Raw genomic sequence first — 17,017 nt, 5'->3', positions numbered from 1 at the left:
ACTGCAACTACCATCATTACACCAACACCATCTACCGCCCACCACCAACACTAGTATTTTCACAGACTGTCACAAACATCCAATATACAGGATAAGCAAACAGGAAAAAATATAGTAAAAATATAAGGATATTTATAGGAAAAATCTTAAGTATTTTCCTATAAATATAAATAAATATCTAACACCTCATTCTCTAAAGGGCATGCTTTTAATCCTATTTCTCTTTTTTATTGTATTATTTAGTTTTGAACATTGTTAGCAGGTAGTCCCAACATTCCACCATCGCTCAGGCGTGTGTAATCCGCGGCGTGCTATATAAGAGGCGATGTTCCTAATTCGAATTAATATTTATTACAAGTACGTGTGTGTGTGTTTGTTCTAATTGGTTTAAAATATCTATCTTTTATATTTCCCTAAACATTCTCTTCTACAGTAGCTCTCTGATATCAAAATAATGATTTCAACAGTTATTACACTTTATGTTTTAATTACAAGAAGTAAAATGCTTTGTATAGTGACATTATACAGAAAATCATCTTTTATTATTATTATTATTTCAAAAGTCTTGCCAATAAGAAAGATATTATAACTAGGAGAAAAATCTTCCTAGAATTAGTTTCTGAGAAATGATTACTTTAACAAAGAAATCCACTCTAAATACCATCTCATACTGTCCCATCAACTACATCGAGGTTAGGGATTAACATCTCTTTTAGAAGTTATTCATAGAATGCAGTTTCAAACTATTCAGCTCAGGACGTTCCATTGTCGATATTTCCATTTTCTTTGCGAGAACTATCACGATGTATGCCACAAATTTAAGTTATTCAAAAACACTCTCCCCTTTTTAAAAGTATCACATTCTCTCAAGTGGTGATACTTTTAAAATTCCAATTAGTGCTTGTCAAAAGTTTTAAATTTATTGGCAGATCAATCCTTTTTTGATGTATCGTAAACATGTAACTTTGTTTTGTCTAAGTTGGCCATTACAAATGTATCGATTAAAACGAAATCATTTGAAAAATTTTAATAAAGATGCTTTATACCAAGTTTCACTAAATTCAGTCTAGCAGTAAAATAATAATAAAAATAATAATAATCGACGTCATCATCATCATCATACGTTTCATGAATTTAGGCCTACAATGGCCTAATCCGTCCTCAGAATCGTTTGAATCTCTTTAGAGGAAAATTAATATTCCGATCAAACTGTTCAAATTATTTTGCTTACAAAAAAGGCCTCCTAATCAAAATCAAAATATAATCAAAAGCTTAATCACGTGATATATTAGAACGAAGATCCGTCACGACTTTTTTAAGTCGTACGAGTTTTCTTTGGGCTCAACCTCATTTTCGTATTCCAGAAACATCGATGCTCCCTCTAGTGAAAATTTAATATATTTCTGGAAATAATAATTTCAACCGATTTGTAAAAATTAAGGAAAATAAATGATTATTACTTCTCAATACGAGAAATGCTACAGAATATACATTACCTTTTTTTGGCTATGAAATAAAGATGGATCTTTAATATCCTCTATTGCTGTTTAATTTAACAATGCTAAAAGGAAGTCTTCAGATGTTTATTTTTATACATATTATCTTTTTTTAAGATTTTCATCTACAAAAGATTATTGAAATGAAGCATATTAGCATCATAGGCAGGCTGCTTTTTGTATCATAGCCCCGAAAACTCTCCTCTAGAAGATAAACGTTTTTTTTTCTTTCAGACCACCTCGTAAGCGAGGTGATCAAGTCCATCTATCCCCTAAACATATCCAGAAATGCCCATGCCCAAGGCGAAATTGGAACCAGCAGATTGTTCGTTGGATAGGTACGCTGTCCAATCATTAAATTGTAAAATCTAAAATACTAATAAATATATGCGATTTCAGACATAATAACTCAGCTAAAAATTTCTCGTAGCTATGTTTAGAATGCTCGTAAAATATCACAGGCATCTGATTGTTGTAACATGGTATTGATGTAATGTGGTATGAAATGTAAAGTTACTGTATATTTAATGAGGATGCTATCAGATAAAGAACTCTTTTATTTTACATTAACCGCTTGCAGTGTATCAACCTATCATTCAGTCGAACCTCTTATCTTGAACAAACCACACATGCAACCACCTGTTCTCCTGTTTCACAAGTGTCACAAGGCATCCAGACTGCTGAAAACTTAGCAGACCTCGACAAATCAACATTAGATTCCACTCCCGTTCCAGTTGCTGCGGATTTTTCCAAACACACAAAGTTCTGTCCAGAAAGCGAATTATATTCAGCCATGAGGTATCCATCGTATTCCTTTCTCCATTTCGCAGGACATTCCGTAAAAGAAGGGAAGGTGTGCACAGTTGTGATCCCTATTGCTAGACACTCAGCACAGAACAAAGGTTGGGCCATTGCATTCTCACCCGCATCCACTTTAAAATACCCAAGATTGAGGAAGGTCGAGAATGATGACTTCGAATCTTGGACGGTGGTCAGAGCGGGGTTCTCCTGATTCATGCAGTGAGGATTGATTCCGTTGCCAAACGTGGAACTTGGTGCTCCGATTCCGTAACCAGCATGCAGAAGAGTAGAGTTAGCATTGCAGATTGTGCTCCCCCAGTGGGTGTAGGAGTTTCCATTTCCCAAATTCTTCCTATAAACTGCAAAATAGTTTGTGGTTTTATTAATTAGAAATGTAGATTTATTTTAAAAAGTAAGTTATATATATACAAAACATGGAAGATAAAACTATCACAACTTACCAAGTTCTTCATGGCCCTAGAGAAAGAGAAATACAACAAAACAGTTATTAAGAATTAAATAAAACAAACATGGGTCAAAAAATAAATATTTAATTTATTTTGAACATAGACATCTTTATAGTTATTACTCATATTCAATTAATTTATACATCTATATGTATGCTTATATATAAATAAAGAATGAAGAAACTAAGCTTAAATTAAACATTTTTAAAATAGTAATTAAAAGTTGCATGTTTTTATTTGTTTTTTGAACTTTTGATGTTTAAAATAATAATATCCAAATATTTAAATTATACTTGTACAAAATATTTACTTTTGCTTAAAATATTTTAAATAAGTGAATTTTAAAATTTAATTTGAGATAAATTTACTTTTGCTTCAATTTTCTTAGTAATTTATTTCAATTTCATTGTTTTTATTTGTGATTTTTAAAAGTTTTGTTTCTTTCATGTTTCGTCATAATTTTTTCGTAATTAGCTTTAAGTTATGTGTTATATTTTATTATTATTTTTTATTAAATATTATTATTTACGTATTGTTTAAAGTATTCTGTTTATATATTATCATTATTATTATTATTACATGCATCATTTTTCACATTCAGTTCATAGGTAGATTTTATTTTAATTTCTCTTATTAAATATACTTTAAGGTGTATTTTTGAAGTAAAAAGCTACTTGCAATTTCATGCCTAAGACGCCAAAACCAACGCTGAAAACGATTTGGAATATTTTCTTCTCCACTTCCGTATGCTTTTAAAGCAGGTCCAAACTGGTCCAATGACCCACTTAAAGATGTATCCATATTGCTAATAATTTCACTGAATTCATCATCTGCTTCTTCAAGTGCTCGAATGAATTTTTGAAGCTACAAAGTAAACATCTCACTTATTTTCATTAGTTTAATTCGAAGTTTTCACTTAAATCCTAATTATTAAATTATATATCATAATCATGTTTAACTTTATACATACATATATATATATTCGTAATTAGCTTTACGAAAAAAAAAAAAAAAATTCCCCTATCGGCGACTTTTGGTACTAAAGATTTTTTTCGCGGAATTCATCTCCCCATGCCTTCGAAAGTCGCAATATAAAATGTGGTCTCATTCCGTGTATTAGTTTTAGTACAGATACCTCCAAAGAGGGATATATATATATACTGTATATATATTTCCCATAATAATAGGTGCTTTTAGGCGCCATTCCTAAAACATTGAAAAAACATCTAGAAACACTCAAGTTAGATGGATTAAAAATAAGGCAGCTGTAAAAGGCAACTTTATTCAGCACAGCTTTCATTTTCAGAAAGTATTTCCACAACTAATAAGCACTTGGGTAGGGCTCGAATTAGTGGAATATAACCAGCTTTTTCTTAAGACTGAGGAAGCAAATCAAGCTTTGATAAATAAATATATATATATTTATCAAATATTTTTCATCTTCCCCGTTATCTGTAGAGGACTGTAGGAATAAGGTGTTATTGAGCTATTAAAACTCTGATCATGGCAGGAGGGTAACATCAATAGCCGAGCCTCAGTTAGAACTTCATCGGCTACAGCATTGCATCTCACGGTTCAGCATCTCGTTCCTCATTATATATATATATATATATATATATATATATATATATATATATATATAATGAGGAACGGTGATTAATACCCTTGGAGGGTAATGGACGGCAATGCTGTAGCCGATGAAGTTCTAACTGAGGCTCGGCTATTGATGTATGTTACCCTCCTGCCATGATCAGAGTTTTAATAGCTCAATAACACCTTATTCCTACAGTCCTCTACAGATAACGGGGAAGATGAAAAGCATTCTTGCTTCGCCCCTTTAAGCCAGTCCTTATAAGGACTATAAGGATTGTAAATAATGAATGAATTATCATCAGACCACAATCCTATTCTGCTCCAACTGGGTTATTAGAGGGGGACTTCCCCCTTCGCCTCACACCTTCAATCCCTGTAAATTTTGGAAGTAGTTTGTAGTTTGGAATTTCAATTTTCAATGTAGTTTGGAAGCATTTTGGGTAAAAACTACCCAAAATGCTTCCAAACTACATTGATCCCGTCTCTCATATTAATCCCAAGGAAGAAATTGATTCTGCAGTCAATAAACATACTCAAATCAACACAGCCATAGCATCTATCACCTCAAATTCAATTGCTTTCAAGCCTAAACGCCTACCAGATGACATAATGAACTTAATCAGGGAAAAAAATAATGCAAGAAAAATATACCACAACAACAGAGCACCACAAGACAAAAAATATCTCAACAAAATGAACAATGCAGTGAGAGATGCACTTAAAGCCCACAGAAACAAACTATGGGAAGATAAATTAGCCTCCTGGTGATCAAGCCGTCTGGAAGTTCCTGAGAAACATCAAAAACAAATCACTTCCTCCTCTCAAATCTGACTTGAACATTGTTTACACAGATGCAGAAAAAATCGAAACTATAGCTAAAAATTTAGAAAAACAGTGTAGCCCTTCATACAATAATCTAAATTTCAATCATATTTATAAAATTCACCGCCACGTCAGACACATGTTAAAACGGCCTGATACCTGTACCAGCCAACTCACACCTACTTCCTCAGCTGAACTTTATGACATTATAAAGTTCAAGAATAAAATCAACTTAAAGAATAAAAAAGCTCCACTGCCTGACGGCATATCCAACAAAGTTATTAAACTGCTACCCCGAAAGGCCATCGTACATCTTACAACAATAATAAATGATATGTTCAGGTTTAAGTACTTTCCCTCTGCATGGAAGTTGGCAGACGTAGTTCCTATATACAAGCCTGGCAAGGATCCTCAGCAGCCTCAAAGTTATCGTCCCATAAGTTTGATTTCTAATTTGGGCAAAATAGCAGAAAAAGCTATCCTTTCCAGAATTCAACTTTCAGTAAAAAAATTAAACATTCTTCCTTCAGAACAGTTTGGTTTTCGCCAGTTTCACAGTACCACCCAACAAATCCATAGACTAATCGAATTCATTACCACAACTTACTATTGGTAACAATACACCGGAGCAGTTTTTCTTGACTTAGAAAAGGCGATCGACAAATTATGGCACTTTGGACTATTATACAAGTTGATTTTAGCTGGCATTCCATTAGATCTAGTCCAAATTATAAAGTCATTTCTTAGTGGCAGACGAATGGAAGTCAAACTAAATGATATATTATCTACCCAGCGACGAATCTTGGCAGGAGTACCTCAAGGGTCCTTACCGGCACCGATACTTTTAACGATTTACATAGCGGACATTCTGCACTATCCAATGTCATCTATCATTTGCCCTATACGCAGACGACACAGCTCTGCTAACCTGATCTATGAAACCGCACCTTGTCACCAAGAAACTGCACGAAAACCTGCAGAGATTAGAGCACTGGTTCTCGGAATGGAGATTGCAAGTAAACCCTCAGAAGAGTATCGCCATGCTCTTCACTAAAACCTCAATATCTCCAAAAGATGACATCTTCCTGTTTAATATCAAGATTCCCTGGAAAGCAGAAGCCAAATATTTGGGTGTACTGCTGGACAGAAAACTAACCTTCAGTCCACATAAAAAAAAGCCTCATGTACAAAAGCATCAAAAATCATTGCACAGCTTTACCCTCTTATCAATAGGAATAGCAAGCTGGATACCAAAATAAAACTGCTCCTTTATCAGTTGATGATTCGACCCATTATTATTTATGCGTCCCCATCCCGGAGCCACACCTCAAGTACAAATATCCTCAAACTACAGAAAGTGCAAAACAAATGTCTCCGCATGATCTTAAACGCACAATCAGAAATGTCCAACTCCACCGGGATTCAAATATCCCCTACATCTACTCTTTTCTGCAGTCTTCAGCAGTAAAGTTCTTCTCAGCATCCTCTTCACATCCAAATGAATTAGTGCAACAAGCAGCAAATTATGATGAAACAGACATCTCCAAATATAAGAGACCCAAGGCCATCCTACTTCCAAATGAAGATCTTTAAATCGCACCCACTCAGGCAGAGCACTTAGTTCATAAACGTTTCCCTACAGCAACCTTATAGATTATAAAAGCATTTTGCTTCACCCTTATAGTCAGCAACGTCTTGCTCTTGCTTGTAAATAATAACGCTTGTGTATTACACCGTGCGGTGGCCGGAATAAGATAATACCCCTTGTGTATTACACTGCGGTGGCCGGGATAAGAATAGCCTCACTGTAGCCCATGCATGTCGTATGAGGCGAATAAACTGGGTACCCAAGGAGGGTAATGGATGACAATGCTGTAGCCAATGAAGTTTTGCTGTTATCCTCCTGCAATGATCAGGGCTCATAGCTCTATAATACCCCCCATACATTTTCGTCGACATTTAACGAATTTAACCCATCTAGCCAAAAAAAAAACTGTAAATATTATTATCATGTAGTGTAAACACTCAAGAAATGGTCGAATATGTTTCTAATACAAATATTGTGAATATTTGATGTTAGATGTATAAAGTCAGGTCTCATTCTTACACTTACGTCTGTTAATAATTTTGCCAGTGAAAAAATATTTTCACATATACGTATGTGAAAACATTCTGTTTAATATGACTTACAAGTACGTTTCGCACATTGCTATCGTAACCAGGTGCTTACCTCCTGAATCTGTTCCCTGGTGAGTGTCCTCGTGTTCAACGTCCTTCGCCATTCTCTGAATGGAGGGCCAGTAACCCTGATATCATCATACTTGGCCACTAGATCATCCACAGCTCCAGTAAGAGCTCTGGGGGAAAAAATGTTGTTATAAAGGGCTAAAATGATTCTTTGTGAAAGACATATGATACAAAACTGACTTCATAAAAAAACTCATTAAGCATAATTCACAATGTGCTTTATTATATAGAATTAATTCTAACTAATGTGTATAGTTACCTATTTTTCAAGTATGACGCATAGTCTCCTTTTAAAGATGATAATGGATAGATTTCTGCTGTCAGAGCTCGCCCTTTACCGTTGTTAAGTTTGGTGACCTCACTGGGATATTTGTCAACTGTCTCCATCAATTCCTTTATATTCGTAGGAGGTCGATCAGGGTCTACCGTGGCCATATGTCGCACAGTAATACTAGCTATTCCTTCTAGATCGCTTTGTAATTTTTCAAATTGTCCTAGTCAATAAATGAAATTAAACATAATTTTTTTAAACAAAGATTCGGTACTCGCTCGTGGCGACATCTAGCGAATATAGCATGAAACTTGGTACATTTATTTATATAATGCTCTTTACGCTACTTTTATTTTATTTAACTGCTATATGCTATATTTTGAATTACAATATATATATTACCTTGAGCACTTAAGTCTAACGTTCCGGAGAATTGCAGATTGGCATTGACAGCAGCCTTAATTAGCTCTTTTGACGCTCTGTTCTTTCCAGAAAATGTCACAGATGCAATCAGGTCACCGCCATAAGTTATACTACGAACGAAATGGGTTCCTACACTTTCAGGGTTCATTGAAGTCCATCCCGTGTTAGCAGGGATGTAAGAAGGAATTGTTTCGGTCACCTAAAAATAATAATAATAATATACAAATAAATATATAAATATAAATAAATATTGTTAATTTTTCTTGAATAGTTGAAGTCAAAAGTAATTAACAGATCACATGCTTCCTTATAGTTATTATAAGGACTGGCTTAAAGGGGCGAAGCAAGAATGCTTTTCAACTTCCCCGTTACCTGTAGAGGACAGTGTAGAGATAAGGTGTTACTGAGCAATTAAAACTCTAATCATGGCAGGAGTGTAACAGCAATAGCCGAGCCTCAGTTAGAACTTCATTGGCTACAAGCATTGCCATCCATTACCCTCCAAGGGTATTGGATTGAATGAATCAATCACCGCATCTCACGGTCGATTGATTCATCCAATCATTTCCCATCCAGATCACATACTCCTTATAAGTAAGGACTGGCTTTAAAGGGGCGAAGCAAGAATGCTTTTCATCTTCCCCGTTATCTGTAGAGGACAGTGTATGGTAAGGTGTTATTGAGCAATGGAAGCTCTGATCATGGCAGGAGGGTAACAGCAATAGTCGTGCCTCAGTTAGAACTTCACTGGCTACAGCATTGCCATCCATTACCCTCCAATGGTATTGGATTGAGTGAATCAATCACCGCATCTCACGGTCGATTGAATCAATTCTCTCACACACAGATCACATATTAATGTTATTGTTTCCTAAAATAATAAATTTATTCATTATTTTAATAAGCGTATGATTAAAATTAAAAACTAATTAGTAATGTTAATCTTTTCTAAAGAAAAATTTTTATTTTAATAAAAAAATTATAGTTTAAATTTAATTTTATATACTAATTTAAATTATGTTTGACTTATTTTGAATTTAAATAGGCATATACTGTACAGTACAACACAATCCATCCTTCCTAATTTACGCTTACGCGTAAAGCGTACCAGACAATAAAATTAAGTATCATTTAATGTCTTTTAGTAGCAATTTCCATTATTAAACAACTGTTTTACCGTTTCATGATGAACTTTGATAAGTAATTCTACTATATTCTCTCTGTTTGTTGTCTCCTTCAAATAGGCTCCTGAACCTTGAAAGCTAACGTCTCCACTCATGACTTTCAACGCTAGTTCTCCGCTGACACCCAAGAAATCTCTTGCGTCTGTAGTAGTTTCCACTAATTGATACTGGGACTTGGTAAATGTTCGATCAATACTCTGGAATTGCAAATGAATTGCTAATTTATTTCCATAATATCAATTATTAAAGATTTTATGTTATATTATATTATATTATATTATATTATATTATATTATATTATATTATATTATATTATATTATATTATATATAATAATTCTTTACAGTTTACATTTAGTTTTATATAACTTAATTTGTATATAAGAAGTGTTGATTTTATCCTATAATAACTTGGAATACTCTCTCTAAATAACTATTCGCTTACCTCAATCTTACCCTGGATAGCATTTTGGTCGTAAACGGCTGTGGAACCTCTCTGATATGTTTTCATGTTGAACGTGGTGCCAAGATACATGGCAGTAAGAATGGGAATAATGGTCGTCATCCTCTACAGTGATTGGCAGTTTCTAAATAAAAGAAATTATAAAATTTTAGAAACTTCTTTTAGCGACAATAATACTATAATACAAATGCAGATCTATTTTCAGTGAAGAAACGAATAAAATTGACTCCAATTATTTAAAAATTTGACAAAGAACGTTACGAGATTGTACTCACTACCTTGACTTATGCTTGGTATGTGCACCCAGTGACAGAAACCGACATTCGACTCACACAAATGTTTCTTTGCTCATCAGATGCTGGATAATCGACTTGGTTAGAGCCTTCACTCTTATCATCTCACCAGAGCGAAATATCACACGCCTATACATGGAATATTTATCTCCGCTACTGTGATGCGTTAAATGTGCTAGAAGATTCCAAATTTTTTGCAGATGAGTTCCCCCTAAAGAAATAAAATCATTACATGTTGTAAACAGTAGTTTGTCATATAAAGCTATTTTATTTCTTCGATAATATTAACTAAAATCAAAATGTAAAAAAAAAAAAAAAAAAAAAAAATCAACATACAGATATAATATATAATATGAACGGTTTTTTTTTCTTTTTTTTCTTTCAGCTAACAACATAGTATTTTTAAAATGGTGTAGTTGTTTGTTCTCACTTTCGTATTTTTAAGTTCAGAGTATTAGTTTTTTTTTCTAAGTATAATTTGTTTTAATTTCTTTTCTTTTCATATTTTAAATTCTCTGACTATTCTTCCATAACATAAACTCAAAAATCAAAGATAATTTTTTTAAATAAAAAATTTTAAAAAAATCAACATACAGATATGCAAATGGCATCACTCATTTATGTATTTGTATGTTGATTTATATAATGTTATTTATAATATAGTATTTATAAAATGGTGTAGTTTGTTTATTCTTACTTTCTTATTTATAAAATTAGATTATTTGTTTTTTCTAGGTAATTCTTATTAATTTCAATTCTTTGCATATTTTAGTTTAATAAATATTTATTCTTTTTTAGTTGTAATATTATGGAATAATATATGTCTGGATGTCAGTTCAGTGTCGAAAAGTGTAAAGTTGTGCATTTTGGGATAAATTTATTAGAAGCTGTATTGCAAGCAGACCAATCAGGTCTGCTTGCTGGTATACCACATTGAAGGAACTGTACTCCAAGAAACTGATGAAGCTATGGAATTCGGCATTTTGGTAGATAGAAACCTGAAATTCAGAGGGAATATTGCTAAGTAGTCCAAGGTAGCTCATGTGATTATTTCATTATTGAAGAACACACACGCAAAGATAAACAAGTTGAATTTTCCTGTTTAATAGATCTTGATACGTCCACATCAGGATTATCGTGCTCAAGTCTGCTCGCTTGTATTTCTTGGAAGATGGAAAGTGGTGGAGAAAATTTAGAGAAGAGTGACCAAGTTTGTGTGGTCTGTATGTTCTGCCAGAATGAGTTGCGAGTGCTTGGTCTGGCAATGAGTTCAAGGAGAGATATAGATATTGCATAGATAGGTTAGGTCTTCGGCGATGAATCTTCGGACTCAATGGAAGTGCCCATATAATTATTATTATTAACTTGCCTCACTCATTTACATCCTTATAAGCAAATACAGAAATTTGTATGTATAATCACTCTTTCTCAAACTTTAAAAAATTATTACGTAATACCTCCAGGGAATCCCTTGACCCATCGAGGGAGGGCACTCTACAACTCTGTCTCCGCTGTTCAATCCACCAACTACCATCATCATCTACACCAGCGCCATCCACCGCCCATCATTATCACTAGTATTTTCACAGACACTCATAAACATCCATGCCCACGTCGGAATTCGAACCAGCATCCTTTTCGCTGGAGAGCGGATATGTTGACCACTCAGCCAACCAGGCCGGCGTAATAATAATAATTATTGTATATGATTACTATGGTTACTTATTAACCGGTATGCATGTATTATTGTTAATAACTATAATACATGCATATACATACATTGTATATTTCAATTGCATCAGTTATCCAAATGGTAATATTAATAAATTATAATCTACGAGAGTGGTCTGAAAAGTTCTCGGCCTTGACCATAGATGGCCACACTACCGGCAAGATATCGCACGATTTTTTGTTTTCTAAGTTGGTACATCTGTCATAAGCATCCGTGTGAATTTGCAAGTCTAAACTGTCTTAAACTGTCTATTTTTAGATAATAACAAAAATAATAAGAATGCAAATTTAATATTCTAATAGGTTTTTATAGAATACTAGTATTTTAAGCAACATTTAATATTTAATGTTCAATTTATTTAAATGCCATTAAATATTAATAATATTTGTATTATATAAAATTACTTTTGATTTTTCTTTATTTTGAGGAAGTGATTGTTCAATCGACCGTGAGATGCCGTGATTAATTCATTCAATCCAATACCCTTGGAGGGTAATGGATGGCAATGCTGTAGCCAATGAAGTTCTAACTGAGGCTCGGCTATTGCTGTTACCCTCCTGCCATGATCAGAGCTTTAATAGCACAATAACACCTTATCCATACACTGTCCTCTACAGATAACGGGAAAGATGAAAAGCATTCTTGCTTCGCCCTTTTAAGCCAGTCCTTATCCTTATAAGGATATAAGGATTCTTTATTTTGAGAAGAAGTAAAAAGTTTTAACTGAGGCTCGGCTATTGCCGTTACCCAGCCATGACTAGAGCTTTTTAGCTCAATAACACCCCATCCACACAGATTTTCTTCATTCAGATGACGGGATAAAGAGTCAAGTACCCAGTCCATCGCCCAGTTCTTTTAAGAACTATTTATTTTGATCTACCCGTGTGGTGGCCAGGATAAGAATAGCCCAATGTAGCTCATGCATTTCCTACGAGGCGACTAAAATGGGTACCCTAGGAGAGGGTAATGGATGGCAATGCAGTAGCCAGTGAAGTTCTAACTGAGGTTCGGCTATTGCTGTTACCCCTGCCATGATCAGAGCTTTATATAGCTCAATAACACCTTATCCTTACACTGTCCTCTACAGATAACGGGGAAGATGAAAGCATTCTTGCTTCGCCCCTTTAAGCCAGTCCTTATAAGGATTATATATTTTGGAATTTATGCTTTATTGGTTTAAACACCATTAAATTAGAATTTTCCAATCGGTCTTCGTAATTTTGTAATGATAGCTAACGGTAACGATGAACTTTCTCGAAAATTAAATTACACAATGTGAATTTAAAAAGTAAAATATACATATAAATAAGTAACCGCGAATAAAGAGAAATTCCGTCAGCAATTTTATTAGTTTTTGTAATATTTATAGGTGTTATCTGATAGTTTTGCGCGTTTTCTGATATATTTTATTTTATTTAGGCTACCTCTACATTTTTTTAGTTTTATTCTACATAATCGTCATCAGTTTTCGGACATGTACCATCAAGAGATGTACAGATTATACGACAGTACTAGTTGATTAAGTTCATTATTGCTAATCACCTAAAAAGATTACAATTTTTAATAAAAATTTAGCTATTTAAAAATCATCCATATTAGTGTGTGTAAAACTATAAGTATAAAAAAGCATATAAGAGAAAAGGGAAAAGCGAAAGCAAACATGGTTGAATATAGACAAACTAATGTACATCTGAGACTAATGTATACTTCAAAATTCATCTTATTGATGAATTTTGAGGTATACGTATTCGTTAGGACACAATGTTGATTAGTTCACCTTTTTTTTTTCGGTATTGAATTTGGTAGGTAACGGTTAGTTTTCCTCAGGGTGCTCCGGTTTTTCTATAAGCATAAAGTTTATATCCGAATACCCGAATATATTTCGTAGTAATTACATGAACAGATCAAGCATGAATTTGAGTACTTTCGTATAATTCATGTCCTTACCACTCCAGATAGACTAAAGTCATCTGATGGCAAGCGAATAATAATAATAATAATAACAGGAGGAAGATTCGTGTTTCCAAAATAAGTAAACATATTGGATTTGCTAATAAATCATTAAAGTATCGAAAAATGGATTTTTCGAATTATGAAAGAACTTAATCCAAATTTGATTTCAATTTCAATTCTTGGACAGCTGTGGCATTTCAGGTTTAGCTATGGGGATATTCATTAGCAAATATACAGCTAAATTTCGCTGATTTTAACGTGATACAGAATCGGGTTATTTCTTCGGAAACTCAACCGGTTTGGGTGCTTCCATAACTTAGTTTGAGGTTATGTTTGTGTCCACATGATGGTACTGCATATTTCTGTAGCAATAAGTGAGTCGTAGAAATGACTTGACAAAACTGAAGGGTAGATTATGGCCTCGTGTACAACATGATGGTGAAAATTTTGTTTGTTAGGAGTTCAATGCAACATTGCTCTGGCCATTCTACACTTTTCTTCCAGTGAGGATTACTCGCACTTTATATAAGGTATACAAGCCTCTCTCTCTCTCTCTCTCTCTCTCTCTCTCTCTCTCATTCGCTAAATGCCAATTTTATTGCGCTAAGCTATCAGCTGAATACACATGGTTTAATTCACTTTGCTGGCTTTAGTATGCCTTCGGAATTCAAGCTTTAGAAGCAATACTTTTCTCCAGATATTTTCCATGCATAGATATAATGAAAAACAAAATAAAGCAAATATGATGATGCAATATCATAATGATTAAACACGGGAATTAAAGATGAAGGGAACAAAACATCTACTCCAGCACAAGGACATCATGAGTATATCAGAGCAGCTGTGGTGCCCGGATATGTTCAAAATGAAAAAGTGCAAAATGGGTTGTGAAAACTAAAATAGATTCTTCATCGAACAGATAAAAACTAAGAGAATTATAGTGTTTAGGTCACAATATGATTATCTATGAGATAAAACAAAAATTTAGAATGGCTTATAAGAAATGTCTCAAAGGAAACAGATGGAAGACGTTGGGAAGAGACTAAAGGTATCCTTATGTTATTCGATACCTTCCTAAACATATGTTCTGGTTGCAAGATTTACCAGATAGTTTATCATTCTATTATCATAAAAAAGATAAAGAAAATATATTCGAAAACATGTGCTGATAAGTAATAACAAAACAAGTACTCAATCTATGTCAAAGTTTTTCATTACATGTATTTTTTCTTTCGTTTCTTTTTCTGTTGCTAACAGTCGTTTTCTCATATTACTTTGCGATGCATAAACACACTTTACGTTTTTTTTTCGTGTATTTTTATGACGTCAATCTTTACAGACTACTGTAAAGATTGACGTTCCATCAGAGGTTCTTACAAATTCAATCTCTCCATGATGGTGTTGCTCCGAACTCTGAAAGCGAAATACATACATACGTACTTCGTTGTAGGTCATCCATAACTCCTTAGCTCTTATACGACTCTTCTGCCTTGTATTCAAAATCCATCCTTCTTCCCCATACACCTCTAGTGTCATTTGGACTATCTTCTTGGTTTCTTGTCGAATGTCTTGACTCCATAGTACACCATCCTATTGTTTGATAGCATTACACACTTGATTTATACGGTCATTTTCATCTTTCTTACAAGTTTCTGACTTATAAATAATATATCCCCAACTTTACCGATCAGGAAATCAAAGTCTTCGGCTTCTCTGCCAACTACCAAATATTTTGTGTCGGTAAAAATTAACACTTTCATCTCTCATGCTATATTAATTAACATGTAGATCTCCAATGCAACAAACTATAGTGAATGAATGACACTGTCTCCAATCCCAATTCTCATTGCTCTACATGAAGCATTCTTATGTGTGAGTACTGTAGAACGAGTTAGATCTTAAATAGGATCGGTGACATCCCACATCTTGTTTTAGACCTTTAGATGTTACAAACACAGCTGACCCCCAGCTTCCAACACTTGGCAGCTGCTATGCTATGTTGTTTATATATTCACTTAATATTATCCTACCACCAACATTTTAAAAATTTAAATTTAAAAATATTTTCCAAATTTCATGCAGTCCCCTCAATCAAAACTGCAAGTTCAAACAAACATACATCGTAATAATTTTTTTTTTTTTTTTTTGGCTAGATTGGTTAAGCAGGAATGGTTTTCGTATTCCCCGTTATCTGTAGAAGAAAATGTATGGATGGGGTAACAGCAATAGCCGAGCCTCAGTTAGGCCTTCATTGGCTACAGCATTGCCATCCATTACCCTTCCTGGGTACCCATTTTAGTCACCTCGTACGAGGTGACTAAAATGAGTCAGTGGGATTTTTAAGTAGGATTTTTACGAGTAATAACAGCCGTTATTATATAATAACGTCCCTTAGGGCAAACCCCTAGAAATCTAAATTCCCCTCACCGGGAGCAAAATTCCGGAAGAAACCTAAGAGAACGAAACTCTCGAAACTCAGCGTCCCATTTTAGTCGCCTCTTACGACATGCATGGGGTGCAGAGGAGATATTTTTAGCCCGGCCATCACACGAGGTATCATCGTATCGTACCAAAATACTCTCTAAATAACTGAATATAAGAAATGTAAATTAAAATTTAAATGGTTTCTAAATGTATTCTTCAATAATTTAAATATTTTTAAAAAATAACTTAAAAAAGAAAAATAATATAATTTTTAAAATGTTATTTTATTTCATATAAATTTGTGAAAAATTTAAATAACTTTGTCATAAATATCTAAAATCATGTGTATTTTTGTAACGTAATGTTTGTGTTATATCATACATTTTGCAACCTCAACCTCTAAAGGACATTTTTATGCCTTCCTATGTGGCATCTAAGTTCGGAGGAGATGAAATATTTCTTATGCTCATTGTCTGCTACACATTTCGTGTATAAATTCCACCCCTTTTCTGTAACAAAGTTAAAAAAAGATACGAATCAGTGACATACCTGCTGTGTGGAGATCAAATAATTTAGCAAATAAAAAAAAAAGTATGCATGATCATAAATATATATTTAGGTATTACTATATATATATATATATATATATATATATATATATATATATATAGTAATACCTAAATACATAAGGAAACTGTATTTTATAAATTATATCTTGTATTGCATTTACGTTTCATATATGAATATCATCACAATATCATTTCAATTTACTAGCGAATAACATTTTCGGCCATTTTTACCACAATGAATATTTGCCCGCGATGAATTGTGTAGACACCATTTTGAATTA

At 33.6% G+C, this 17,017-nt stretch overlaps 1 protein-coding gene across 2 annotated transcripts; it reads right to left on the bottom strand.

The window, feature by feature from the left end:
* Window positions 1-2,033: 2,033 nt before the first annotated feature.
* On the bottom strand, window positions 2,034-10,177 carry LOC150102293 (uncharacterized). Of its 2 annotated transcripts, none has more exons than XM_090399385.1 (9): window positions 10,044-10,177; window positions 9,748-9,889; window positions 9,298-9,501; window positions 8,100-8,319; window positions 7,686-7,920; window positions 7,410-7,536; window positions 3,443-3,628; window positions 2,759-2,774; window positions 2,034-2,656 (listed from the first exon to the last, which is right to left on the bottom strand). In XM_090399385.1, the coding sequence occupies exons 2-9, from the start codon at window positions 9,865-9,867 to the stop codon at window positions 2,106-2,108; spliced, it is 1,659 nt and encodes a 552-aa protein (XP_090255511.1). In that variant the 5' UTR covers window positions 9,868-9,889; window positions 10,044-10,177; the 3' UTR covers window positions 2,034-2,105. The 2 variants fall into 2 exon arrangements, with proteins under 2 accessions (XP_090255511.1, XP_090255512.1); XM_090399386.1 differs by having other exon boundaries at window positions 10,041-10,126.
* Between the last annotated feature and the right edge of the window lie 6,840 nt (window positions 10,178-17,017).

This window comes from Typopeltis vanoorti, chromosome 10 (genome assembly GCF_054136105.1).
Source record: "Typopeltis vanoorti isolate ZY-2024b chromosome 10, IOZ_Tvanoo_1.0, whole genome shotgun sequence".
Classification (NCBI taxonomy): domain Eukaryota; kingdom Metazoa; phylum Arthropoda; class Arachnida; order Uropygi; family Thelyphonidae; genus Typopeltis; species Typopeltis vanoorti.
This window is presented reverse-complemented; position numbering and strand designations above follow the sequence as displayed.